The sequence below is a fragment of the Falco biarmicus genome, chromosome 8, assembly GCF_023638135.1.
Source record: "Falco biarmicus isolate bFalBia1 chromosome 8, bFalBia1.pri, whole genome shotgun sequence".
Classification (NCBI taxonomy): Eukaryota; Metazoa; Chordata; class Aves; order Falconiformes; family Falconidae; genus Falco; species Falco biarmicus.
In genome coordinates this window covers 33,084,634-33,110,494 of record NC_079295.1, presented here as the reverse complement: position 1 = coordinate 33,110,494, position 25,861 = coordinate 33,084,634, and the positions used below count along the sequence as shown (strand labels likewise).

Sequence of the window (25,861 nt, the reverse complement as noted above, 5' to 3'; positions counted from 1 at the left end):
GGGGCGTAGGACACCACCACCCGGAGCAGCCAACAGGCGCTGCTAACTTTATTTTTCACCTGGCTCAGCCAATAAGTGATGATGTTTTCTATTCTCTCAGACCAATTTTTGTTTTATCAGACTGTTTTTCAGTCCCAAGTTAGAACAGCCAAGCGTTGGCAGACACCAACACTTACTTTCTCAGGATGTTTTTCTCCTTTTCCAGACGTTTTTTCCCCCCCTTTCTAGATAATGTTGTTGTTACAGTTCCTTGTTTTTGCACTCATCAATGGTATCTCAGGATGTTTCTGGTTTCTTGTTATCCAGCTGCACTTCAAAGATGCCAGCTGCACTCCTCAAGCATGCTTCTGGTTCCCAGGCTGGCAGGCATTTTCTCTGTCAGTATTTGAGCAGAGACCTTCTTCTGTTCAGTATTTTCCCCCTTATAACCAGGTTGCCTTTATGGCTGCTCCCATCATCAGCCTAAAATGATATCTCTCAGCAAAGCAGAAACTATCAGCTGCAGGGAACACTCCACAATTTCCCTGTCTAAATAGTAGCTATACAAAACTACTTTCACACAGCATTATTAGTTGTTCAGGAACAGGTCAAAAGCAACTGCGCTAGTTTAGCTTCTCCTCCTGCAATACCTATTTGGGCTAAACACAATCTATGGCATACCATCACACTTCTGCTCAGAAGACCATGCTCTAAGCAAGAATTTCACTGCGACAGCCTTGCTCAGGCCTTCTCCTGTTCTCCATACTGGCCAGCCTCCACCTGCAAGCCCTGCAATTACACTGCCTGACTGTGGCTAGCATCAGCTTGTGAGAAAACGTTCAGAGGAGGACACGGATCATGCAGAAGGAGAACCAAGACTGAGGACAAAGTCAACCCAAACATGCAGGCAGGGTCACCGCTCCCAGCCTGCAAATGTCTGCCAAAAATCAGAGGAAAACCTGAAGGTGGAGCAGGCACCAGGCTGAGCTTTAATTTGCTGCAGCATTCAAGCTGTACTTTTCACTGTGGTACTGACCAAGAACCAACAGAGCGATTGCAAACAAACAAAACATCCAGCCTGTCTAGCCCACAGTCCAGTTACAAGCCTTCCAAAACACAGTTCCCTGAAACAGTGACCTCTGAAAGTCAGACCTGGAAACAAACTTCCTCTGGGTGCTTCGTGTTCCTTTGGTCCTGTTCCCTAAATGCAATGTTTGTGTCACTTGCTTAAAAAATCCACAGCAAAAGGCTTTCCACATTAGATTTAAAGGGAAGTGATTCAGTTATTTTTCTGGGATTAATTTTCATAGAATAGGATATGGAAACTATAATACGACCTGTCAAATATTGATTAATAAAGCAATGCTGATACTGTGACATACAAATCAAACTTTTAAGGATAAAAATTTTAACTCTGCTGCTTTTAATTCGGTGCTGGGTTTATCAAGATTCTGCAAGAATTTTAAGTCCATGTAAAGCACTGTACTTTTGCAGTTACACCAATTAAAGTGCTGAGGCTGTGCTCTCTTGACGCAGCACGCCTCATGCTAGAGATACCCACAAACTGGGAAAGACAGAGTAAACTTTACATACAAGTATCAACAGCAACGTAACAATTCCTTAATGATTCCAGCTTGCACTGGTCTCTCACACAGTCCCTGCTATGCTGCTCAGAAACAGCAAGTCAGCCTTTTCTGCTGCAAGCACGGACAACACTTGACCACAGTCTTATTTCACTACGAAAAGTGCTATATCCTTTCATTCTGTTATCATCCATACTCCAGAGCAGATTAAGAATCACAATTTCATATAAATGCCTACTTGCCAGATTCTATAAATCATATGACAACCCAGTAATTTAAATATAAGCTTATGCCTCTGCCCCAGACTCGATCAGATCAGAGAATGAACTGCGAGACTTCCAGATTCAGATATATTATGATGCAAATGAGTTTTGTAAATCGTGACCTAGTTCCCATGTTAGAAACAGTTGGGACCAACAGCAGGAACTATGCAATGAATGTGAACAGCGGGGGCAAGCAAGGAAATTAACATTTGTTCTTAATTTGAAATAGATTTTTAATCACTTTCAGGTGCCTCAAAGAAAGTGCACACACTTGTTTACTATAATCATTCTGCCAGAAGAATGCATATAGGAGGTAACGTGGTTTTGTGTTACTAATTGAAATGTTTGCAACCGTACTGTCAAATGAAGCACTGGAATACAGCTCTTTCTGGGTGATTTACTGAGTGTGCAATGAGGGACACTGAAATGAAGTTTTCCAACCGATGTTCCTCAGAGCTTGTTTTGTCAAGAAAATGAGTTGCACATAATCCTCTAAAAGCAACTGGATATTAGATCACATCCATCTCTCCAAATATGGTTGTTATTTTTTCAGCTAGAGGGCTGATAAACTAGCTCTCCAAAAAGCCTGCTCAGGGATTTAGCTGCATAGATGTCAGCCACACACTTAACACAATTCAGCACACATAGTGGAAAATACTGAACTCACCACATTCTGCCTGTGCCGTTAACAGTAAGCCTACAACACGCAGTGCTCAACTCCGGCCTGAGGCAGCTCTCGGGTAAGCTCCACTGTTTTAAATGAGGGCAGCAGCAAGGGTGCAATTTGTTGACAACCAGACAGATTTTCATCCTAGAGTTGGTATTATCATTGGAAACTATTAGTTGTAAAAGAGCTAAGGCGTTGACTCTCCTGAGAAAATAAGTGTCTCAGCTCCCTCTGGTGGAAAAAGTAGTTTTCTGCAACACGGTTTACACGGGAAAGTCTTGCTTCTGCTACAGGCCTCAAGGCCATGAGAGAATTAACACGAGACAGTAAACAAATCCCAAGGACCAGAACTTCTTAGAAGTTGATATGAGATACCATGACTCACAGACTGTTGCAGGGTGGCTACACAAGATACAACACACTCAAGTTCCTGCTGTGAAAGGTAGCCAAGAGAGCCTCCACTTTACCTGCGTGGAGTTCTCCAGATGTCAATCATGATACAGAAGACAACGATTGAAGCAAACAGTACCCCAAGGATAACAAAGCACATACACTGAGAAAGTTCTAATATTCTCTCCACAGTAACCAACTCCTAAGCCTCACAAGCAGCCCCATCACCAAGGGGAGTAGAAGCACACTTCCAGGGCACGTGAAGTGAAAAAGCATGAGAATTCATCAGTCCACAACGCACCCAGACAGTAAGGGAAGTCTTTTAGTTGTATATTTATGAAGTCTGACTGCCAACACAGCACAATGTCACAAACACAAGAAGCATAAGGCAAAGCCCTCAGATCCAAGCCCGTGTCCCTTGGTCATAGACACTGCACAGATTAATCCAACAAACAATCAACAAAACCCCTCCTTTGAACTTTAGCATAACTCCAAGCTCCTATTTTGAAAGGCTTAGTGAAGAGTCCAGTACTAATGCCAAAAGAGTCTTCTCACTAGATATATTTGTTCCTAGTCTGCAGAAAAGCACATTAACAAAGGGACATGGCTTTCTCTGTGTGCTTTGCATCAATACAGGAACAGCAACAGTCTAGGACTGCATCACCATTTGTCTTTGCCTTGACAGCAGCAAAAACTCAAGCAGATTTCCACCACACATAACACTAGATATATTTAAGGTTATTCCATCCTTTCTAATCAAAACCACTCATACAAGGTAATTCCAGGAGTTACTTTCCACTCTTCATGATGAATAAGGACAAGTTCTCTAGCTATTGTCACAAAAAGTCAATAAAGTACTTTTCATTTGAGGAATCAACAGCTCCACTGTAATAAAGCACACAACAACTAGCTGCTCTGAAAAAAATTCTTTGTAGCTCCTGTAAACAGTAACATGAGTAATTCCTGCAGTCACAAACAGACTAGAATACCTTTTTATAATACTGGGGGTCTGAAAAAAGCATTTCACACCGCCACAGAAGAAAGACTTACAGATCCAATGAAAGGAAAACAATAGCAAAAAAAATATTTACTAAACAACACGTTATTCAATTTCACAGTGTGGGATTAAGACCCATACTTGTTCCTTGGAAACAGCAGAGTGGAGTAATACTCTGAGAGCAGGGCAGCAGGTCAGGTCTGCAGGTGGGGGTTTTTAAACAGTAAAATACTGTTTCCACAGCCAGAGGGAATGAGGGTGCGGAAAAGAAATGAAAGCAACAACAGCCAACCAAATACCCTTGGAGTATTTCATGCAATATTTTTCAGCAGAGAAAAGCAAAGCTAGAAACTGGGCATGGGCATGAATTTTTTATTTCATACATTCAAATACTGAAAAAGTAACCACAGCATTTACAAGTTGAACTGTGTGTGTGTGATTAAAAATAATTCAGTTAGGAACAGATCCTTCCCCAAAAGGGCAGTTTTCTGTTGGCTGAATTGTCCATGTCTTTAACTGGAAGCCTCACGATGACTGCAGGTCCATCAGCCTTGTTTATGGAGTAGGAAAGCAGTCTGCTTTCAATCTTCTGCACGAATACCCAGTCTGCTCATGTAGCTCTCCCAAGCTGCTTTCCTGTACTTCTCTGCTTCTTGAAGACAGTCTGAAGCCGACAAGATGCCACGTCCCACAATAACGATATCTGAACCTTTTTCACTAATAACTTCCTTGGGGCTTAGGTACTTCTGGCCAAGGTTATCACCTGAAATAGAGACACCGTTTTTTTTTTCTTTTTAGTTCGTACAAAACTTATCTACTATAAAGCTTAAAAAAGAGGTGCTGGAACAAAAACCAGGTGTGCTCTTCCAGCTCTCATCCTAACAATTCACAAAAAAACAGGAACTCTTGTCTCCAATTAGTGAATCCCCCATTACACAAAATAAAATTTGACAGAGCGCGACCTTCTTTTTTCATGATTTACCAGTCACAATAGATGGAAGAGTTACATAAAGAAGCATCAATCTTGATCACTGAAATAAGCCTTAGCCTTCTTACAACAGGCAAAACCCCCGAACATTCACGTAAAAACTTCAGGTTTCATCAAGAGTTAAGTATTGCAGAGAAATACAACTCCCCTACTTGTTTCAGTAACAACCTGTTTAGTCGGTATAATATTTCCAGTTCACCGATACAGCATCTATATCAGTATCAACAGTGTTACAGTTAGATTTCTGTATTTGTTAAAAACCTTTTTTTCTACTCCTAACCGAGTAGCTGTACATCTAACCCACCCATGTGACATCTCATATGTTTTAAGGACTGTGCTTTGGTATGCACAGACCTCAGCACACACACAAAGCTGCGTAGCCTGCTGGTTGCCTTTCAGCGCTCCCAGGAAAGGGATCAGCGTACCCAGAAATACAGAAGGCAGTCCATAAAGGCAAACAGAGACTCCTCCCACCAGCAAATCAGCAACGAAAACCTCTTCAAAAGTCACTTTTTCACTGAAGGCTAGATCACTTACTGTATTTAAAAACAGGCTAGAATTATTTCAGAAAAAGTTACCTCCAGTTTGCAGCTGCACCCCTGGAGTCAAGTGAAGAAATTCTGGTTTATTACTAACTCTAGATCCAGATATGAATCCAAAAACAAAATCGGAGTTGTCTTCAGCCATCTGTACCTGAAGAAGATCAGTAAACAGTTACAAGTGATATACCTGAAACTAAGTTTGACTAGCAATCTGTTTCCCCATCCACCCTTTGACACATTGAGCTGTGCAAGGCAGGGGTATGAAATGCCTGTTCTTGCTTTATTTAGCAATATAAAGTCACCCAGAGCTCACTCACCCCTCACCGATCCAGGAATGGGAATGTTATGTTTCTTTCTATGTTGTAAATAATATAATGACTGAATTTAAACTAATCGGAACTTTTTTGCTTAAGGGAAAAAAAAAGGGGGCTTTAACAGCAAAGTTGGCATGTTTACTAGAATTCACAGCATGAACTCCATCTCACATGACTAGCCTTAAAGGCTGCAACCTTTAAATATCACGCTTGATTCTTGAGTCTCCAAAGAAAACCACTAATAGTTAAGGTGAAGACACTTTCGGAAGCGCATATATTAGAAACACAGAAAACCTCCCTGTCACAACATTTTACAAGCTTTTAACCTGAAACAAAATCGCGCACTTACTGCAGCTTTTGTGTATTCACCAGTTGCAAGTGACCCTTGGGAACTCATCTCAGCAATCAGAAGACAGCCACGCTGGAGGGGAAGACCTACTTCCTTCAGACCTTTCACAACTCCAGAGCCTGGAACCACATGGGCATTGATAATGTCTGACCAGGATGCGATTCTGAACACACCACCTGAGAACATGGATAGGAAGACAGGCAAAGCATCACTAGAAATGTATTAAAACAGGAAACACGAGTTAAACAAAACAAGCTGCACATTAAATCATTCACATTTTCAAAGACAGTTTTACTACTGAAGCTTGATAGCTACAAGTTCAGTCTCATCAGACAGTTCTGACAGCTGCCTAACCACAAAAGGTGTAATCTTTCAGTTTTACTTTTCACAAACACTTCTTAGTATGTCACCTTTAATACTCACCGAGACATTTATGAAGAAATCCGCTGTCATAGGTGCTACCTTTCAATACAGTATGCACATCTTATGGGAAGTATGAATCAGAAAAAAAAACAGTCCTACAGTTGCAGAAGCAATATTGAATGAAAGCCATAACAAGCACACAAGCATGCAATAGCAGGCTGCCTTAAGAAGCCATGCTACATTTTCTCATGGCAAACAACTACTCAGAAGTACTTACTGAGCACCACCACAGATTCATAAAAAGGTTTAGGTTGGAAAGGACCTCTGGAGGTCATGCCCTCTCAGCAGGATTAACTTCAGAGCTAGATCAGGTTGCTCAGGGCCTTGTCCCTTTGAATCTTCTCCATGGCTGGAGATCTCACAACCTCTCCTGGCAACTTGTGCCAATGCTGCAGTTACACACACCAGCAGCAAAGTTATAGTAAATAGAGGTTGATGATAATCACCTTCATATTGATGTTTTACCGTGTTTCCAATGTCTGCAAATTTCCTGTCTTCAAAAATCAAGAATTCATGTTGATCTGCGAGTGTTCGCAACTCCTTTACTACCTCTTGGGTGAAATCGTTCAGGATGTCTACGTGAGTCTTCAGGATACAAATGCTGGGGCCCAGGATGGCAGCTAACTGCAGCAGCTCTTTGGAGCTGGTAACATCAGCAGAGAGGCACAGGTTTGTTTGCTTCTTTTCCATGAGTGCAAGAAGCCTGGCTGCAACAGGATGTACCCCTGGCAGCTCGGCACGAGCACCGAAGCTCAGCTCTTTACATAGTCTTTTCACGGGCGTGGGACCATTCTGAGCCACTGGCTCAAACATGCTTCCCTGAATGAATTTCTTCACCTTTTCAACCATCTCAACAGCCACCTCTCCCTGCTCCTGGAGAATCTCCAACACCCCGGACAATGTGCAAACAGAATGCAGGCGAATTCCATGTTCCTCTAACCTGGCCTTCCCACCCTGCTCCCTATCCAACAGCACTACAGCATCTGTGACTTTTAACCCTTCTTTCTGAAGAACTTCTGCAGTTTCCAGTACGCTAGATCCACTTGTTACCACATCTTCAATGATCAAGCACGTTTCTCCTGGATTAATGGTGCCTTCTACAATCCGCTTAGTACCTTAAAAATAAAAAGCAAACACTCCACTAAATGAAGAAAGTTGAAAAGACCCCAAAATCTTGAAGAATCAAAACTTAACTTGCTACAAGAACATGCCATGCTAATATAAAGATCATATTTGTTCCACATACAAGCATATGCTGCAGCACATCCTGAAGTCCAATGGAATCTGACTTCAGGAGAACAGGAATTTCACATTCACTGCCAGTATGGAGAAGTAATTTGTTTAGTTAGTAACTGACAGCAGTTATCACAGCTCTTACCACAGCTCAGTCACTGACTTGTAATTCAATTCATAAAGACTGTTACTTCTCCAAGTTCATAAAATACTTCTTTATCTTTCCAGAAGTTATGCACCATTAACGAAACTGACATACTGTTCACTGCACAAATTTGAATCTTCGGGTGACTACAGAAGTTTATTACTGGTGTAAATGGAATGATCGGAATTACAAAACTATTTTTTCCAGTTATTTAAAATGTCTTTAAAACAGCCAAGTTATGGGTACTCTTCAGCTCATTTCCTATTTTCTGCAGGCAGTACTCTGTGCTTAACATGCCTGTTAGAACAATTACAAGGAGTAAAGCCCCAAATGCCTTTGCCCTAATCAACAGGCACACATCCATGAAAGGCCTCCCAGGGGGCAACAACAAAGGATGCCTAGCTTTCCCAGGAAGCAGCAAGCAGCAGGAGAACATTATGCAGCAAGTGTGGTGCTTAGACCATGACAGCCTAGGGAACAAGCACACTTACAGCTTTGCAATCCATGTAACACCAAAAACCTTGTGCCAGGCAGTTAATTGCTGTCACAATTGACTTGTCTTTCATAAGAAAGAACAGCAAACGTTTTCATGCCTGGCACACTGACATAAGAGTAACGCGTACTTTGACAAGCATGCTTTACAATTACTGTTGGAAAAGTACAGCTCTTATCACATGCAGAAATCCAGTTGCTATGGTAGGTTAACACATCAGTCTTCTCTCCCCCTTCTTTTATCAAAATCAAATAAATGGTTCATTGCATAGAGAACCGATTGCTTCTCACCTGGTCCACCCTGCCCACTGATTACAGGACTACAGGTTATGACAGATAAAGGGGTTTGAGAGGTAAACGGAGAAGACTGGAAAGGTTCCTCTTGGAGTCAATATGCAAAAATTTCTGTTTAGGGGTGAAACGTGGCACTGGGCTCAGCATATCAAGAAAGACTGAGTTATAAATCTTGGTTTTTTGGAAGAGGGCAGCGGTGCAGAACCATGGTTATGGTGCCAAGGGAAAAAAAAACAACCAAACAAAAAACCCACTGCTGAAGAAACAAACAAAAAAGACCCACAAACAAGCATCTGCCCAGCTCCCACCTCCAGAGTCTCCAAACCTACTATAGCTAGACTCAAGCTGCAGCCTGATCAGCAACCAGCTGGGAGAGCCTGCTCAGACTGGGATGCTGTGGGGGGTATGCTCCAGGGGGAAAAAAGCTGCATTTTGAATTGGAGTGGTAGCCTTAAACTGGAACAGAGATGCTGCACATAACAGAAGAACCACAAACATGCAAAGTCATTTCCCAGACAAGACAAGAAGTAGACACAAATCCTCGATTTAAGTGTTTTACCGTAGTCTTTTGCCTCCTTCCTCCGTATGAGCATCGGAATCTGATTTTCTGCGCAGATGATGGTGGCCAGGGGCAGCGCCGTGTAGGGCACGCCGCACACGCAGTCATACCGCAGGCCGGCACCTTGGGCTGCTCGGAAGAGAAGATCTGCAACCTGGGACGGGAAACCGAACATTGCCAACCGCCAGACCGCGGGAGGTGACCGAACCGGTGCCATGACCGGGGCAGGCCGCGCAAAGGCCTGGGCGCCTCCCTCCCGGGCCTGACAGCCCACCCCGCGGCGGCAACGCTCCCCCGCCCCCTCCCCGTTCCGCTGTGGGAGGCCCCCTGCCCCGCAAGAGGCCCAGCGGCCCCGGACCGCCCCAGCGCCGTGCGGAGCCCGCCCACAGCAGCCGCCGCTCGCCCCGGGCGCGGCCCGCCGGGCACCCGCACCTGGCGGAGGAGGAGCGGGTGGGAGACGAGGCCGCGCAGGTCAATATACACGGGGGAGGCCCGGCCGCTCTTCAGCACGAACTCGCCGAAGCGCAGAGCGCCCGCCTCACGCAGCGCCGCCGCCGCACACCCCGCCGCCGCCATCGCACCGACCGGCGCCGGGAGATGACGCGGCGGGGCGGGGCGGGAGGAGCCCGGGCGCGCGGCGCCCCCTTCCCGCCCCCGCGGCGTGAGGCCCAGCCCGGGTCGCGGCCCCGCTGCCCGCCGGCCGGGTCCCGTCCCCCCGGGGCTGCGGCGGGGGCTCGCTGCGGCGGGGGCTCGGGGCGACCCGGGAGCTGGCGAGCCGCAGGGCCTCGAAACGCGCCCTCAGCGAGGCCACCTGCCGGCTGCCAGCCCGCGGGGGCTCGGACTGCCGGACGTGGGAAATCAGACTGACCCGGTCTTCTCTCAACAACGGTGTTTAATCAAAAAAGCCCAGAAACTAAATCATTAGTATACTCTATTTATGGGAATGCGGGGACAGAAGATGTACAGTTCGAAGCTACATCCGTAGGTGATCATATATACCGCAGTACAGGAATAACAACATGGGACAGCAAGTAATCACCTCACAACAGTACACATGAGTGGTTAGACTTACAAAGGAAATATTTACAAACTTACCTTTACAAAACAACATTGTGTGCATACAAAATGAAATCCGCATTAAAACTGAAGATACATTTAAGGCAGAACAGCAATACACTGAAATAATTAAGGCTGTGGAATTACTTTGCACCTTGAAAATGCTGAGCTGTTAGCAATACTGTTTCTTTTTTCCTCCTTCAGTCAATCGTTGCAAAGATTGAAAAGCATCTACATATTCCAGCTGTTTGCTCTTATCTCAGTAAGTAAGTCTGAGATGTAAGGGGGGGTTTTTTGCACCTTCTGTTGCATTTGCCTTCCAAAAGTTATCAGCAAATTGATCTCAGTGGCAGAGCAACGCTGAACAGTTTGGTAGAAAGAGAAGTAAAAGCACCAGCATCAGAAGTTGGACATGAAGGTGAAATATGGCTTGAGTAGAGAAGATGTTGTTTTTTTCACTAGCTTCATAATAAAGACTACAGTTACAGCGAATATTCAGCATCCTGACGCTATGGTAACATTCACCACTACACAGATCCCAGAACGAGAATTCATCACTTGATGGCAGTGTGCAGTCAGCCTAGTACAATGGGATTTTATTTTGTTTCCTTGGGAGAGCACCATTTTCTGATGGGACATGAAAGAATGAGCTGGAAAATAAATCCAAGCCCTGTGTTAGAGGAGAATTTACCTCTGCAGTGAAAGGAACAGAAATAAAATCAGGTGGTTGGCCCCTGTGCGTGTTAATTATCTGTTAGACCTCTGTATATACAGACTAGCCTTTACATCTGCCTCTGAAATTTACATTATCCAGTGACTTGATGCAGTCCTGTCAGGGCAAGGGTATTAAAATACAGTTGTATATTGTCAGGTCATAATGTGTGGTTCTGCTTAACCTTTTTTCACAGTATTTGTAACACGGGCCTAATAGCATGCTCAGAAATGCTGATGAACTCCACTGAAGCCTCAGAACTTGTAAATGTCGGTCAAGGGCACAGATTTTGTCTCAGCATTAACTTTATTTAAAAGTAAAATGCTTTTAAATATAAATGTTACTGGGAAAAAAATAGTCATTTAAAAGGGCAGTAAAACTAAACAAGGCTTGTTGGTACAAGTAGGAACAGAGAAAATTTATACATTCTAAATCCTGGATTGCTTTGAAATACTACAGTCTAAAACCCTGGCCTGGCTGTGTGTCATCCCTGTAGTAGCATGCGTAGGGGGTTGGCAGCTGTGTGGAGTGGTGGGGATCTCCCACAGGGCAGCAAGTGCTTTGGACAGCCGATGGGAGCTGACACTATTACACGGGCAATCAGATTTCCTATTTGATGGCTAGGAGTGAAACTGCCTGGCCCGGCTCCTTGAAGTGGAGCAGAGGGAGAGAGGTGAGTTCTCGTTGCCACGTGTGTTCTTTCAATGTAGCCATATTAAATAATGAATGCCACATGTCACCGTGCCCTCTGGGCTCTGTTTCACTGGCACCTTTGCTGCTGCCTTCCTGCAGGCCAGTCCCAGCCCAGCACTGGCGGACACGGTGAGCACGTGTACTTTGATGTCAGTGCAGGGTAAGAGCACGGTCAAGATGCCTGAAGGTGGTGGCTGTGTGCACAGTGCCAGTCTGCGCTGAGCTGGCGGTGCTCTGTGGCTGGCGTTACTGTTGGTCATGCTAGTTGGTACGAAGCTGCTGCAGAAGCCAGAGGGTGCAGCTGCCACTACACCTTCACTCAGCCACCTTGGGAAAACCCTGAGTGGTAAAGCTGCAGGTGGAAATCTTCCTCTCAGAGTCAGCTGCTCTCTGGGGAGCTTTGTAAAGGCCTAACAGAACTCTATGAGAAACTGCGTTACCACATGTTTGTTACAGGCAATATTTCATACACAAAAAGATCCAGTAGTTAAAGAATGCTGCAAAGGGGGTTGGCTGTGGAGCTTCCCACCCAGTGGGCTCACTCCAGGCCTACTTACTGAGCTTCTGTAATCTCTTTACAGCAAAGTTACAATTTACAACAGAGTTACAGGATCTGTTGGAACTGCAGAGGGGCCACAGGTGGGCTGCAAAAGACCTGGAGAGAGCAAGGTCAGAATACTTCCTCTGTATTTATCATGCAGCAACATTTTCTGTCAACTTGATAGCATTCAGGCAAAAGAAATCTTTGCGATAAAATGCAAGAATGGTTGATCATCACAAATGTATCTGGAAGTAATAACGAGTTCAAGTTTTCCTGAATGTGCTGTATGAAGAGCAGTGCCCAGGAAGAAGAGGAGTTCTTTGACATGAATATGGAAAAAACAGAACCATAAAGGAAAGCAATCCCATAATACTCAAAATCTTCAGAGTTCAGCACCTCCAGCTCTCCCTTAATAAGGAATCTCTTTTTTGAACCTGAGCACCGATACCTAAACACGTATTCCCTTTCAGCCTTTTGTTTGTTTCCCACCCCCCTGTTATTTGATGGCAATGAGGCTTAACTACTCTCTTAAACAATCGAGCTTTTCTCCCCTGTGCATCCAAAGTGTCTGCTGTTGCAGTTTGAGATGCAAGTGTAGGAAGTAGGAAAATAAAATGCTAAATAACTCCAGATTTCATGTGATACACGAGAATTTGTTTGTATTAATGCCAAGCAGAAAGGCTGTGGCTTAAACTGTACCCGGTTTAACAGGGCTAATAAAAGCTGTGGGTTTTATAAACCACACTTCCATAAATATTTTTTTAAGGGCAGCACAATCCAGCACAAAGAGCCAGCTTTGACAAATAGGAAGAAGTACAAACAGTCCTGTAGTGAGAGAGTACCTGAGGCTGGTGCTAATTAAAGACACCCCTTGATGACTGCTGTCTGAAGAAGTTTCCATTGCTAAGAAGTCACATACTTCACACTCTTGCTCAGGATGAGAGTCTTTGTCTAAGAGGTGCTGCTGGATTGCTTAGAAAATTAGCTGCTGTACTACAGAGGAACCGAGATAGGTTCTCATGGATCCAGAAGGTTCAGCTTTCTGTGAACACCCCCTCTTTCAAGCCTTTCCACCACTTCCCTCTGTCTCAAATCTCTCTCCATCAGCCACACAGCCTTGTACACCACTTCTGACTCTGCTCGGGCACCTGGGCTCAGACTTCTGACTGTGGCTCCCCAGCCTCAAGGTCTGTTCTTGTATTAGATGCACACAGTGCTGAACGTTGTTTTTTTGGCTGTGCCTCCTTTCTTCTCCACTAGCAAAACACTGACCACTCCAGCATACTGATAGAGCAAGCACAAAGAGGTTAGGTCTCCTACCTGCTGTGAAACTGAGCTTGGAGGTGGATCAAAAAAAGGGGCTAGCAGAGCCCTGAGAATTTAACAGTACTTGCAGAGTATCTCCACTACCTGCTGGCAGAGACAGCTTTTGCTCCTGCAGGTACATGGCAGGCTCACAGTGCAGTTACTTGGATGGTAAATTAAATTTGACTCTTGCCCTTACAAGAGAGTCTATACTGAGCACCCATGGTCAGATCAAGCCCTTTTCCTTAGGAAAACCTTTGGTAACAACTGACATTTTCCATTACAGGCACAGCAATGTCTCTCAGCACCAAGACAAAGTCCTCGCATGCCGGGGGTGGTGGTGGGAAAAACCTCTCCTTGATCGCCACCCTACAAGGCTGCAGGGTTTTATGGTGCAGCAGCAGGAGAGAGAAGACCTAGCTGGGGAGGTGTTTCCCCTCCCACTCCCACTGCTAGAGAAGAAAATTTGGCCAGCCTACAAACTGGGGTTTTGTCACTGCAGACTCCCTGCATTGGTTATACTTAAGGCTGGCTCCATCACTGTAACATCAATATGATGATGTTGCAACTTGGCTTGCAAGAGAGCAATGTTTTAATTGTGAATATTTTTTATTTTGTTACAAATTAGGCTTCGGACATAAAAATATCCTCATGAATGCTTTGTTGATGAGGTGCTAACGGGGGCTGAGAGGTATTTACAAGTTTGGAAATGAAACAAATGACGTACTTTAAACACTGAAAACGATTTTCAAGCTGTAAGCACAAGGATGAACTCACCATTCCTACCACACTCTGAAAGGCTTAGATGGACTTTGGGCCAAGCAATTCTGAAGCTAGAAATGGAACAAGATCCTTTATATATATATATATATTTATATATATGATACAATATATGTATACTGAAAACCTGTGATAGAAAAAAATGTCTTCATCATCATCATCTAGTTTACAGATACTGCAAAAATTGGACACAGCCTTTTCTCAATGCACAGGTTTTGCAAAAGATTTCTGTACAGTGTGTATAAAATGCTTTTAAAAAACCCATCATAGTCCCATTGTGCTTAGTCAAAACCAGCTGTATGCTCCAATGAATTCATTGCCTTAATCGTAGCTCCAAAAGGTACTGCATGTTGACTTGACACAGCAGAAAGCCCAAGGATTAATGGGGGATTTTGGTCTGAGCACTACCATGCAACAAGAGTGTATGTAAGCCATGCCACCACGGAAGCTGATCCAGCAGTGACTAGAGCCTGATCTTGCATGTCCTATGCAGACAAAGTCCCCACTGCAATCATGGCAGACCCGGGCATTCGGGGCATGAAAAATCTGTCTGTTAACCTGGAGCAGACTTGCAACAATTTCAGCAAAAACCGACTTCAGTCCGGTTCTGCAGTACATGCTAAGGTCAGCCTAGTCTCACTCCGCCCCCCCACCCCCCACCCCCCCACTATCCTACTCCTAATCTCTCGTACATTTTGAATTCAATTCAGCAAGATCAAGAGGATTTCTTGTAAGGCTGCCTCACAAAGGTTAAGGCAACTGCAATTCTGGCTCTCATTTCCAGTTGGCATTTGCTTCCCACAGTTCCTTTTTTTGGCAGTGGATGCAAGAATACCACGTGTCCCGAGAGGAGCCTGCCAAGGGGAGGGAGCAGGTACCCGCTGCCATTACCCCCTGTGCTTTGGTCCCAAGGAAGCGGGCAGGTGCTGCCACCTCCGCAATGGTTTGTACCCTGCAGTTAGGGAAGCCATGTGAAATGCTAACGCCAAATACGGGACTATGTACAGACAGATCCGCTTTGCACCTGCTTGCTCCCTGCACCTTGCCTCAGGACCAGCAGTGTGGGACCCCAGCGATGGAGGCATTACGTCCCTGGGTTCAGCCTGCTCATCAGGAAACTCTTGATGCTGGGGACTGGGTGCACGTCGTACTGATGCCTGCGGCGCTCGATGAAGGAAGCCAAGCGGGAGGTATCCAGTGGGATCTTGGAATAGCTGCCGTTGTGTGGTTGCAGCCACGGATGCTGTAAACAAGTGGCTGCTGTCGGCCTTCTCCTGAAGTCTTCCTGGAGGATAACGTTGATGAAATCCCTGGCAGCATGACTCACATCGGAGAAGTACTCAGGCGGGAAGCTGAAATCTACTCTGCACACATTGATACAAGTCTCCTCTTTGCTTTCATCCAGGAATGGAGAGACACCACTTAACATGACATAGGTGAGGACCCCAATGCTCCAGATATCTGTGCTCAGAGAGACAGGAAGGCCTTGGATAACTTCAGGAGCTGCGAACTCTGGGTTTCCAAGGAGGTGGTGGATGTGGTAATGACCTGTGATCTGAACTGCATCTTCCAAATCAATGATCTTGACACGAGGTACCGGGATTCTTAAATCAATGAGCAGATTTTCTGGCTGTTGAAAAGATAATAAAGAAAACTTAATTATACTGTATTTTTGCAAATAAAATGTGTAGATTTCATTTAGGTTTAATAGCCAATCAAAACTCGCATTTAATCAGATGTGCGAGATCAGGAGAGTGAATGACAAGGAACCGGCTCAGCTGCTGCTTACACTGCTGTAAACTCAAATCAATGCTGAAGTTGCAATGACAGCATCCCCTTTTGCACTAGGGCAACACACTGGGATTTTGCACTTTGTCCCAAATACTCACAGTTTTTTTTTCCCAAACTAATCCCAGATTAAGAGCACTGACAGATTTTTAAATTTTAATAAGACTTATGTATCAGTTTATTTAGATTTCATTTGTTCACATGACAACTGGTTATATAAATGTGCATAACCTGCAGCAGAAATGCTCTTCATGAAGTAAATGTTCAACTTTACTCCCACCAGCGTGTATCCTGGGAGGGACCCTGGTGCATACCATTACCATTGCTGTCAGTTGACATGAATGGAGCTGCCAGAGTTCCCTTATAGACTCCAGCACACAGTCATGCTTTCCAAGCCGGAGTGCAATTATATTTCATCCCAGTTGGTTTTCCTTCTTTTTACCAACCCTTTCAGTATTTAAGATCTATCTCTTTCAGTGGGAAATGCTGAACATTGCCTATATACTTTGCTCTGGGGACTCAGGGATTTTTCTTCTTCTGTTGGCTCTGAGATGATTTCTGAATTTCTTTCTTTCACCCTATGCAGACTCACTTTTCTCTCGTAGAAGTCCCTCATCCTCATGCATATTTTACTGCTGCCTCATGGATATATATATATATATAAAGCAAAGTTCACTACACTGCTGTTCAAGTCTCTCCGCTTGCTCTTTTCCTTGCACCCTGCCTTGACAAAATCAACAGGATCTTGAGCAGAATCCTGGGACAAGACAGTTCATGGCAGTCACTACCAATGCATCTCCTGCTTCCACTTAGCAACAGAAGGTGCTTTATTTAGTATATCCCTCATGTACAGGAGAACTGTAAATAGGTCACAGAAAATTGGCTTCCCAGCTTGTTTCTGGGAAGTTTCTTATGATCAAATAGAAAATTCACTGCGGTTTCTTACCTCCAATTGATACCTATTTTTTGACAGGTCCTATAAATACAGCAGAAAATACAATCTTATTGAAAGAAACCAGGATGATTTAGCCTTGTGGGACTAATGCTCACCTAAGGTACTGTACAAAAGGAATCTTTTTTTTTTTTTGCAGTGGCAGTAGGCATCAGAAGAATGAAAGCATCACTTCGTCTGACATGCCTGGGGGTTGGAGAGTTGAGAAGACACCTCCTTGGAACTGGACTGTCCACTATACAAGAAAGTTAATCTCTCATTCTCCATTTTTAATTGGCATTTAAGCCTGAAAAATATTATAGATTATCTGATATTCCTGGCAACCAGAATCAATGTTGCAGATCACAAAACTCAAAACACATAACTTCAATCGCTGATTCTCTGTCATCCAAGATAACTGGGATGGTGGCGAGGACAGAAGTACAATGTAAATCCAGGACAGTACAGTGCCTCCTGCCACGTGCGCCAACAAAAGGAGGTACAAGCTGTGCTAATCTAACTGAGCATGACATTAAAGAATGCCTGAATTTCTTCTCCACAATGCAGTTTGTTCTTCCTGTGAACCTCTCCCTGGGTGTATTCCCAGTTCCCCTCTCAGGCTGTGCAGCACAATGCGGCATGCTGCTTTCCTTGGCCCCTGCCAGCCCTCCCCACCTCCTGCTCCCCTGCACCCTTACCTCCCCTGGGGCTCTCCAGGGCACTGCTGTGGACGTGAGGGAGAGACACGCTCCTGACCTGCCCTGAGCTGCCTGGGCACAAACCAGCTCTGCTCAGGAAGCTTGGTAGCTAAGCTGGTACAAGTGTGAGCCCAAACCATACCCCACGGATTTTTGTTGTAATTCCCCTTCAGTCAAGGGCTAGTGACACCTCACTTTTGCCTCAGACATCCTCCTTCTCCTTCATTAAATCCAGCCATAAAGGACTTGACAACAAACCAGTGAATCTAGGAAACAGGTGCATCTCAAAGAAAAAGACCTTGCGCTGCAGGTCAGAGAATCCTTTCTGTGGTCAATAGGTCTGAGTGATAGTGCTTGTCCATTTAGTGATCATCTTTTTGCAGCACAAACTGTGCCTCCTCCCTGTCTGTGCAGCTGGGAACTCTCTGTACCAAGGCACTGAATAGTAGCATCATTCTCTTTTCTTCTTACCTTTATGTCTAAGTGAGCCACTCTGCAGTTGTGAAGATACTGTAAGGCTTCCATTGTGTCTCTTATATAGAAAGCGACTTTTTCCTCCATAAGTTCATCATGGTTCATTAGATAATCTAAGAGACGACCATCATCCATCCTACAAAGAAATCAACCCCTGCACATGAAAGATCACACAATATCTCTAGGAACAGTTAATATTTGAAAACAAAATTGCAGTGGAAGCTTCATGACCTAAAAATGGAGGAAACTAAAATGCAAGATCTGGTGACTATTCAATGATATCTCAAGATACTGCAGGCCATGGAAGTGGTAGAATGATTAATCCTTAATTGTTATCTCCAGTCCTTGAAAAATTCAGCAACGGTCTCAAAGTAAACTCCTTTGCTTAAAGATGGATTCAATAGACAGAGGCAATTTCTTTGAAAACAGATCCTCTTAATTATTTGGATTCATCAATTTACTTATAGAGCTGGTTACATAATGCAGAAAAATCACTGACATTTTTGGCTGGTAATACATTCTATGGGAAAACTAAACCAATGAAAGTTTTCCACCTAGTTTTATTTATCTGTATAAATAAACAATCAAATGCCCCAAATATACTTTGTTGGATATACTGTAACAAAGAAGCATTTTGGATTTGGGTTGCTATTTTTCCTTGTGGGCGGCAGCATGGTTGCCAAACAGCGCTTTTCACCAGGAAGTGTTAGAACAGCGTAGGCTTCAATCTAGCTGAAACACATTTACTCAAATATAAAAAGTAGATAAAACTGCCCAAGTAAATCTGATGCTATTCAACGGGACAAACTGCTGATACAATTACCCAAGCTTCACCGGAGTAGAAAGCAGTTTTATTTGTCCTCTGAATCTTACTTACTGTAAAGAAGAGGCAGTGGAAGCTCTGGAGAAAATGGCTATTTCATTTGACATCACAATCTATAAAAAACAGATGACAAATTCTTTGCCCTGCTAAAGCCAGGGTGAATTTTATCCTTGGCTTTAATAGGGCTGTGATTCCTACCCAGACACTTGAATTCAAGCTCCACGTACTTACAGTTCCAAAACTAAGATGTAAGAAGTAGGAGACTCGTAGGTATCGTGGATAGTGATGTACTGAGGATGCTGTAAGTGCTGTAACAAAGCTGCTTCGTGTGCTGCCTGCTCTTTCTTTTTCATTTTTTTACTAATGAATTTCACAGCAACGTCTTTCCGGGTGGCTTTGTGAACGCATTTCTTTACTATGGAGAATCGACCCCTGAAATAAAAAAAAACACTCACAGAATAACGAAGGTGCCTCATGAATAAATCACACCTAGTTGTCAGTGGGATAACAGACTGATTTTCAAAGTGTTATTTGATTCAGCACATTAATATTTCACAAGGAATCAGATTTAACAAGTTGTTCATAACCTTTTTTGAACTAAGAGCCTCCATCTCTTACCCTGGGCGTAGAGATTCTTTGGGGATTAGCAAACACTGAGTGCAAACGGTGTCACTTTGCTTTGTGCAGCCATACTGATGTCCTCTAACAATCTCTCCTGGGTTCAAGTTGCCACCACTTTGACAGGTTTTCTCTCTTTTTTTTAGCAGACTCCCTTCTCCAGTTGCTTTAATAAGAAGCCCAAACTTTCTCAGACAACTAAAAGCAAAGCCTTGTTAAATAATCACTAACCTATCATTTTGTCTCACTGTTTCAGGCACACAGTAAGAAATTAACTAAAAAGCTGGCAGGAAAGCATTTAGGAAACTCATGCAGACTGGTGCCTAGTACTGGTCCTGAAAGTGAAACTACTCAGTGAAACCATGGGCTGAACTTGGCCTCTCAATACATCATGCTTCTTTCTACAGAACCAGAAAGCCTCCTGTTCTTTCAGCCCCAGACTTACTCACCTCTGATCTCTGAGCTGAAGAACTAATTGCATTAACCTGAATTGTTTCTGTGTTCCTTATCTGTCCTCTGCGCAGAGCTATACAGCCCCTATCTAGGCTCCTGTTTAACTGACCCTCCCAATCAGCAAAGCCCTTTGGCATGTGATTTAAGTCAGTCACATGCCTAAGTTCTTCGGCAAACTCAGGCTTTGGGGCTAAGTTTATCCAGAACCAGCAAATTGTCATGACTTCAAAAGCTCACATCAAATCCGAGATGACAGAGGAGATACCAGTGACAGCTACCAGTGGCTGTCAGAGATTTGGCTGCCCAATTTGTTCACAAGTTTGCCAAACTGCAATTCTCAAATCCCAACTGATCTTGAAAAACAGAATTTAGTCGGTATTTTAACCGGTCTGTATTTTAATCAGTAATTAATGGGCAATGCTCTTTGAAAGGAGTAGCAGTCTTCAGGCTAACTACAAAAAGCAACCTAAATTTCCTCCAAGGAAAAAGCTTCAAGCCATTGTTTCAGTGTTTTATTGCAGTGATAAGCAGGGTTAATATTACCTCCCAATCTCATGCAGCTCTGCATAAGCGAGGTCAAAGTTTTCCTTCCATGCAATAGTGGCACCATCAGCAGCAGAGTCTTTGAGAGAACAAAGCACATTAAGAAAGCATAAAGTTAAAGACAGTTTCCTGTGGACTATAAATGGCCTATTTTAGAATTATGTGAGACTGTGTTACTTAAAACAGCAAGTATTACCACTAGGAGTCCAGTTTCATACTGCTTAGGCACAGCTCCAATGTGTTGGACTGCTAAAAGCCAGAGCTCCCCAGAGGATGGTATGGATAAGGTGGATTTAAATCTGTCCTTGTATTTTTGGGCTGAGAAGGGCCACACGGACAGTCTAAGGCCACGTCTGTGTGTAACTGGGAGGCAGAGCCATGCTGTGTGAGCTCTCATTTCATCCAGCACAGGCTATCCAAGCCAGTCACAGACCTAGTGACGCACCAGAGCTGCTAAAACATGGGGAAATGTGGGCTCTGGTCACAACACCATGAGTGAGCTGTACCCCAAATTCCTGCAGCACTGCACACTGGGGGCTCACCTTCGTTGCAGCCTTCCTATGCTGGCTGCATTTCTCAGGGGGATATGTTTTGCAAGCTGACTTGCAGACCCATCTGGGTAGCCCAGCAGAAGGCCCTGGTGCTGCTGGTATTGCTGGAAAGGCACCAGGACACAGACCCCAGAGATAAAGGGAAGTGGTCTTGGGATAGAAAGCAGGGACCTGCTGGAGAACTGCAACAGCTTCTGTGACAGAGGGAGGCTGTGAGCCCTGCTGGAGGAGCAGACCTGAAAAGCCTTTCTAGCGGCAGGAGCTGGCTCTGAGCATCTCAAAGGCTGTTTCTTGTATTCCTTCCAGGTTCAGGATAAATGTTTTTATCAAGACCCATCAAAGCACACCATACAGACTGCACAGATGGATGGACACATTTGTGCATCAAGCCCTCCTCAGTGTCTCCACTCACCATACTCTGGGAGCCTCACAAATTCAGAAGGGTCGCTGGGCAAGCTGATCCCCCAGGGATTGCTGGCACTCACTCGAAACTGATACTGGCAGCCTGGGGCCAGGTCCTCAATGACAAGATATGTGTCCAAAGTTGAGGCTACTGACTGCTGCCAGACCTGTGAGCCTGTGTTTTACAGTCAGAGAGAAGGAGAGTTGAAGGAAACAGAATCAATATGTCAACTTAGAGCAGAAGCTTTCTCTGCCCAACTCATGCAGTACTCTGGGAGGTTAAAATCCATGGGGTTTTTAAAAGACAGTGTTATGGCAGACTGATGTATTTCTGTTAAACCAGAACTGGACCACAGGAAGCTATTTTGTGTTGCAGCCCCCTTCCAGCCTGGCTAAATGAGGGAAGAAGGAAATGCCCCTCACTTGACTGATAACAATAGAAAAAACACAGCCCAGGGTTGATCGCTCCAGCAGTCTAGCTGTGGCTGTGTGCTACAAGTGATGTCGGAGGGCAGCGTGATAAGGCAGGAATGGAGGACTGATTTGATGACAGCTCTGCTATGAGAAAAACAGTAGCAGAAATACAGAAAAAAAAAAAAAGAAAAAAAAAAAGGACAAGGCAGTCCCAGATGAAGCTAAGACAGAGCGTCAGTGCAATCCAAGTGCTTTTGCAGACAAAGTCTTTTTTTGGGAGACATGGTGACTACAGTGAATCCTGGAGCTGCAAGAGGAGAACCAGCTTTCTGAGGCTTAGTATGGATTTTTTTGCAGATGAGCAGGACTGCAGCAAAGAAATGTCTGTCGTGTTCCTTCTCCTAACAACCCCACCTAACCATTGCCTAACCTGTGGCATCCAAAGAAGCAATACTTTATTCATCTGCACTGGGTCACAGAAAAGAAAAGGACCCCTGTGACACTAAGCCCTGTCACAGCCTATGATTTCTTTCAAGAATATGTAAAATTTTATCTTATTTTAGTAATTTCAGGGCTTCTTACATTATTTGCCATGACCCGTATATGTTGTGTGTGTTGTGGGCAAATTCTGATTGCCAGGTCTCACAAGGTCAAGGCTGGTTTTACAGGGAAGAGTCAGTGATTCCTTTGGAGTGGGAGGAATACTGAACACTGACAGCACTGCTGCTTTTTTGCTGTTTGTTCTAGTGGCTGTTGTTAATAAAGAGCTTTTAGTCTTTCACAAAAATGCCAGTCACACTGATGGCACAGTGAGGGTCAAGGCAGAGAAGAGAAGTTATTAATGTGATGGAGTGATTAAGTTTGCACATTTACTAACATGAGGTAGGATTTTTTGAAGGATGAAGGGGAAAAAAACAGAGATCACATACCTAAGGCAAAGTTTACTGTCCAGGGACCCTCACACCTTGCAAAAGGGGATGTGAATAATTTCAAATTTGTGCCCTTTTCAAGATCACATGCCTGCGCATATTGGGAAAACAGTGCATTTAATATCTATTTGATTATTCAGGGGGAAAGGATGGTTGGATTTAAGAATAAATGGTTTCTGAGCTGAGCTTGAAAAGTATGCAGGGATCTGCAACTCTACCCATTTCAAAAAAATAATGAGGCTACTTTGATTTTGCAATTCCCAGGAAACATCCACCAGAAAGGATGGATACCGTAGTGGTGAAACACAAATGATGAAAGGATGCCTTAGTGGTGGATATGTTTTAGCTTGGCACACTTAACTTGCTGTAAGTGACTGGAGGGAACAGAAAGGTCTGTAATATATGAGAAGTTGGACTGGAGGACAGAAGGGCTTCTTTTGGCCTTAGACTTTGGGTTCTCTGAGCAGCACCTAGTGGCACCCCAGTGGTGGCATGGATGCTTTTGGGACTTGTTGTGCGATAAAGGAGGCTTACTTTGTTCTTATTCTCCCAGCCAGTGAGCACAGTTCAAAGCATTTACCTTCTTCCCTGTACTCCACAGTGTAGCCTGAGATGGTGCAATTGCCTGTACTGGATGGGGGTAGCCAGCGTAGGATCACAGAAGTGCAGCTTCTCTCCTGAGCAATGGGGCGATTTGGGGCAGCTGGGACACCTTGGGAAGAGAAAACAAGCACCAAGTCCAGCATCACATCAACAAGTGCTAGGGCTTTATTCTGCAGATCAGGTGTACCAGGTACATCAGGTCACTATGGGGCAGCTGCCCCTTGCAGAAGGAGAACTCTGGTTTGCACTGGGCTACCAGCACAACCAGAGGAAAGGCAATGTCACTGTCCCATTCACCCACCACCGTGAGTCTGATACTTCCATACTAGCAGCTAGGAGAGAACTGTGCTGCTCGTAAGCCCTGCTGCCTCTGCATGGTCTCACAGTACTGCAGCACAGGGGGGGATTTCTTCTTGCCCACAGCTGGTGGTCAACTGCACTGCGGTGCCCCGGAGAGCTCCCTGCGAGACTGGCTGGGAGAATCACCCCTCAGGTGTAGAGAGTCCATCTGAGCTCAGCTGCTGTGAAGGCAGGGACTCTTTACCTGCTACCTTCTGCTGCTAATTTTTGCTCCAGCTCAAGACCTGATGCAAAGCCCATGGAAGTGAGGAAAACAAATATTACTATGGGCTTCACCAAGCAGCGAGTGAGGAGGTGGGGAGACAGTTACTGTTGAAGTGTCCAAAAGCGATACAAGCAAGGCATTCAGAGCGCTTTGTGTTCTTGGTATGTTTGGCAGCAGATTGACAAACGACCAGTAGTTCTGTGCTTTGCTCAGGGCTCCTTCAGCACAGGAGTAGTTAGTGTAGCCACTAACTTGGATAAATTGGGGGAATTATATCTCTAGGGCAGTTTGTGACACCGAACAAATCAACTTCTAAATGCTTGTGACACTCTTGCGTCTGTAACCCACTCATTAGACATTAATTTCTGTGCCATCCCCTTCAACGCAGCAGGCACCCCTCATCTCTCATGCTAACAGATCCCTTCCCAGAGCTAGAGGTCACGAGCATCAACTCATCATTTCATATTCATTACAATTAGATGGGTCACTAATTGCAGCACTGAGAATTCAGGCTCAGAGATACGTCTCCAAGTTGAAACCCCGCAGAGCAGTTCATCCAGGCCAAACCTTACTCTCGCCTCCCCTGTCCCCGACAGGGAAGGGATGCTGAGAATCAGTGTTGTGGGATCCCAGGTCCCCCGGCTCCAGGCAGACTCTGAAGCTCAGAGCTCCCTGTGGGCAGCCCGGGGGTCATCCCCAGAGGCTCAGCAGCCCGAGGGAGCTCAGCTTCCCCCAGCCGACCTTACCAAGCCCCTGGGAAGCAGTGCTGCGAACAGGATGCAGGAGCTGAACCAGTGCCAACACATTTTCATTTCCCAGATGTGATGCTTATGATCAGACGACTTAATCAAGCGCAAAGAGTCTGCAATGCCTTCAGCCATCAGTGGGAGTCTTGGCTGAGGAACGGTTGTATGATTTTAACGTCTCAATTTACCTGGCACAGCTCCACGTCCGGCTGACTTTGCACTGGCTATTCCTGTGTGCTCCCAGCCCCCACCAAGGGACCCAGTGCAGGAAAAATCCTGGGTGTTAAGGTCAGATGTGCTACCTTGAACTTTGATGGTTGCAGAGGTTGATGCGGTTCCGTGTTCGTTGGTTGCCACACAGGTGTAAATGCCACTGTCCTGAGGCATCAGGTTGCAGATCTTCAAGGTCAGCTCCCCAGAGTCACTGTGGGTGCAGGAAACCCCCGTTATAAAGCGCTGCTTCACTTGCTAATGCTTCTTATACCAGTTCCTGCCCTGCCTCGTTACAAACACAAATCCTGTTAACTCATTTAAAGGAATATCCCTCCAGCAATCTGGTACCCAAATACAACCCCCACCCCATATATCAGGATTAAGCTGTTAATGAAACCTTCAAGCCGAATGGTCCAGATTGCCTGCTAGGCAAATCTACTTGTCTGCTGTGGCCTCAGAGGAGATGGGGAAGCATCTCTAGCGACTCAAGCAGCAAACAAAGTCCAGAAGCTGAACATTTGTTGTGCCTGTCCAGAACTGGATGCTTAGCCTCCACATATCTGGAAAGATTTCCCCAAGCACATCTTTCCTATCTGAGGAGATGCTGAGCTGCCGTGCCTCTGCAGTTAAGTCCAACAGACACCAGACAAATTGTGCTTCCCACGGATGCAGAAGGTGGTCACACAGTGCAGGGTGCCTGACATTTCTGGGGAGCTTCAGACTCCTGGAACACACGCTGTTGATCTAATGTGGCTGCCAGGCCCCCAGGGGGACGGCTAGACATCTCACAACAGCTAGGGATAAA

General features: G+C 44.9%; 2 protein-coding genes across 9 annotated transcripts in view; both read right to left on the bottom strand.

Moving 5' to 3' along the window:
* Positions 1-4,235: 4,235 nt before the first annotated feature.
* UMPS (uridine monophosphate synthetase) lies at positions 4,236-9,827 on the bottom strand. 2 transcript variants are annotated; one of them, XM_056350121.1, is made up of 6 exons: positions 9,651-9,822; positions 9,219-9,372; positions 6,942-7,610; positions 6,073-6,248; positions 5,446-5,560; positions 4,236-4,642 (listed from the first exon to the last, which is right to left on the bottom strand). In XM_056350121.1, exons 1-6 carry the CDS (start codon positions 9,792-9,794, stop codon positions 4,461-4,463), a joined length of 1,440 nt encoding a protein of 479 aa, XP_056206096.1. In that variant the 5' UTR covers positions 9,795-9,822; the 3' UTR covers positions 4,236-4,460. The 2 variants fall into 2 exon arrangements, with proteins under 2 accessions (XP_056206096.1, XP_056206097.1); XM_056350122.1 differs by lacking the exons at positions 4,236-4,642; positions 5,446-5,560 and having other exon boundaries at positions 6,114-6,248; positions 6,713-7,610; positions 9,651-9,827.
* Positions 9,828-10,092: 265 nt separating this feature from the next.
* The window catches only part of KALRN (kalirin RhoGEF kinase), a 528,299-nt gene continuing 512,530 nt past the window's right edge, over positions 10,093-25,861 (bottom strand). For all 7 annotated transcript variants that reach the window (XM_056348127.1, XM_056348122.1, XM_056348121.1 and 4 more), the window contains 7 exons: positions 25,146-25,267; positions 23,510-23,641; positions 21,597-21,761; positions 20,634-20,712; positions 19,251-19,451; positions 18,194-18,332; positions 10,093-15,935 (listed from right to left, as the gene is read on the bottom strand). In XM_056348127.1, coding sequence (XP_056204102.1) covers positions 15,390-15,935; positions 18,194-18,332; positions 19,251-19,451; positions 20,634-20,712; positions 21,597-21,761; positions 23,510-23,641; positions 25,146-25,267 — 1,384 coding nt within the window. In that variant the 3' untranslated portion in view covers positions 10,093-15,389. The remainder of the gene's footprint in view (positions 15,936-18,193; positions 18,333-19,250; positions 19,452-20,633; positions 20,713-21,596; positions 21,762-23,509; positions 23,642-25,145; positions 25,268-25,861) is intronic.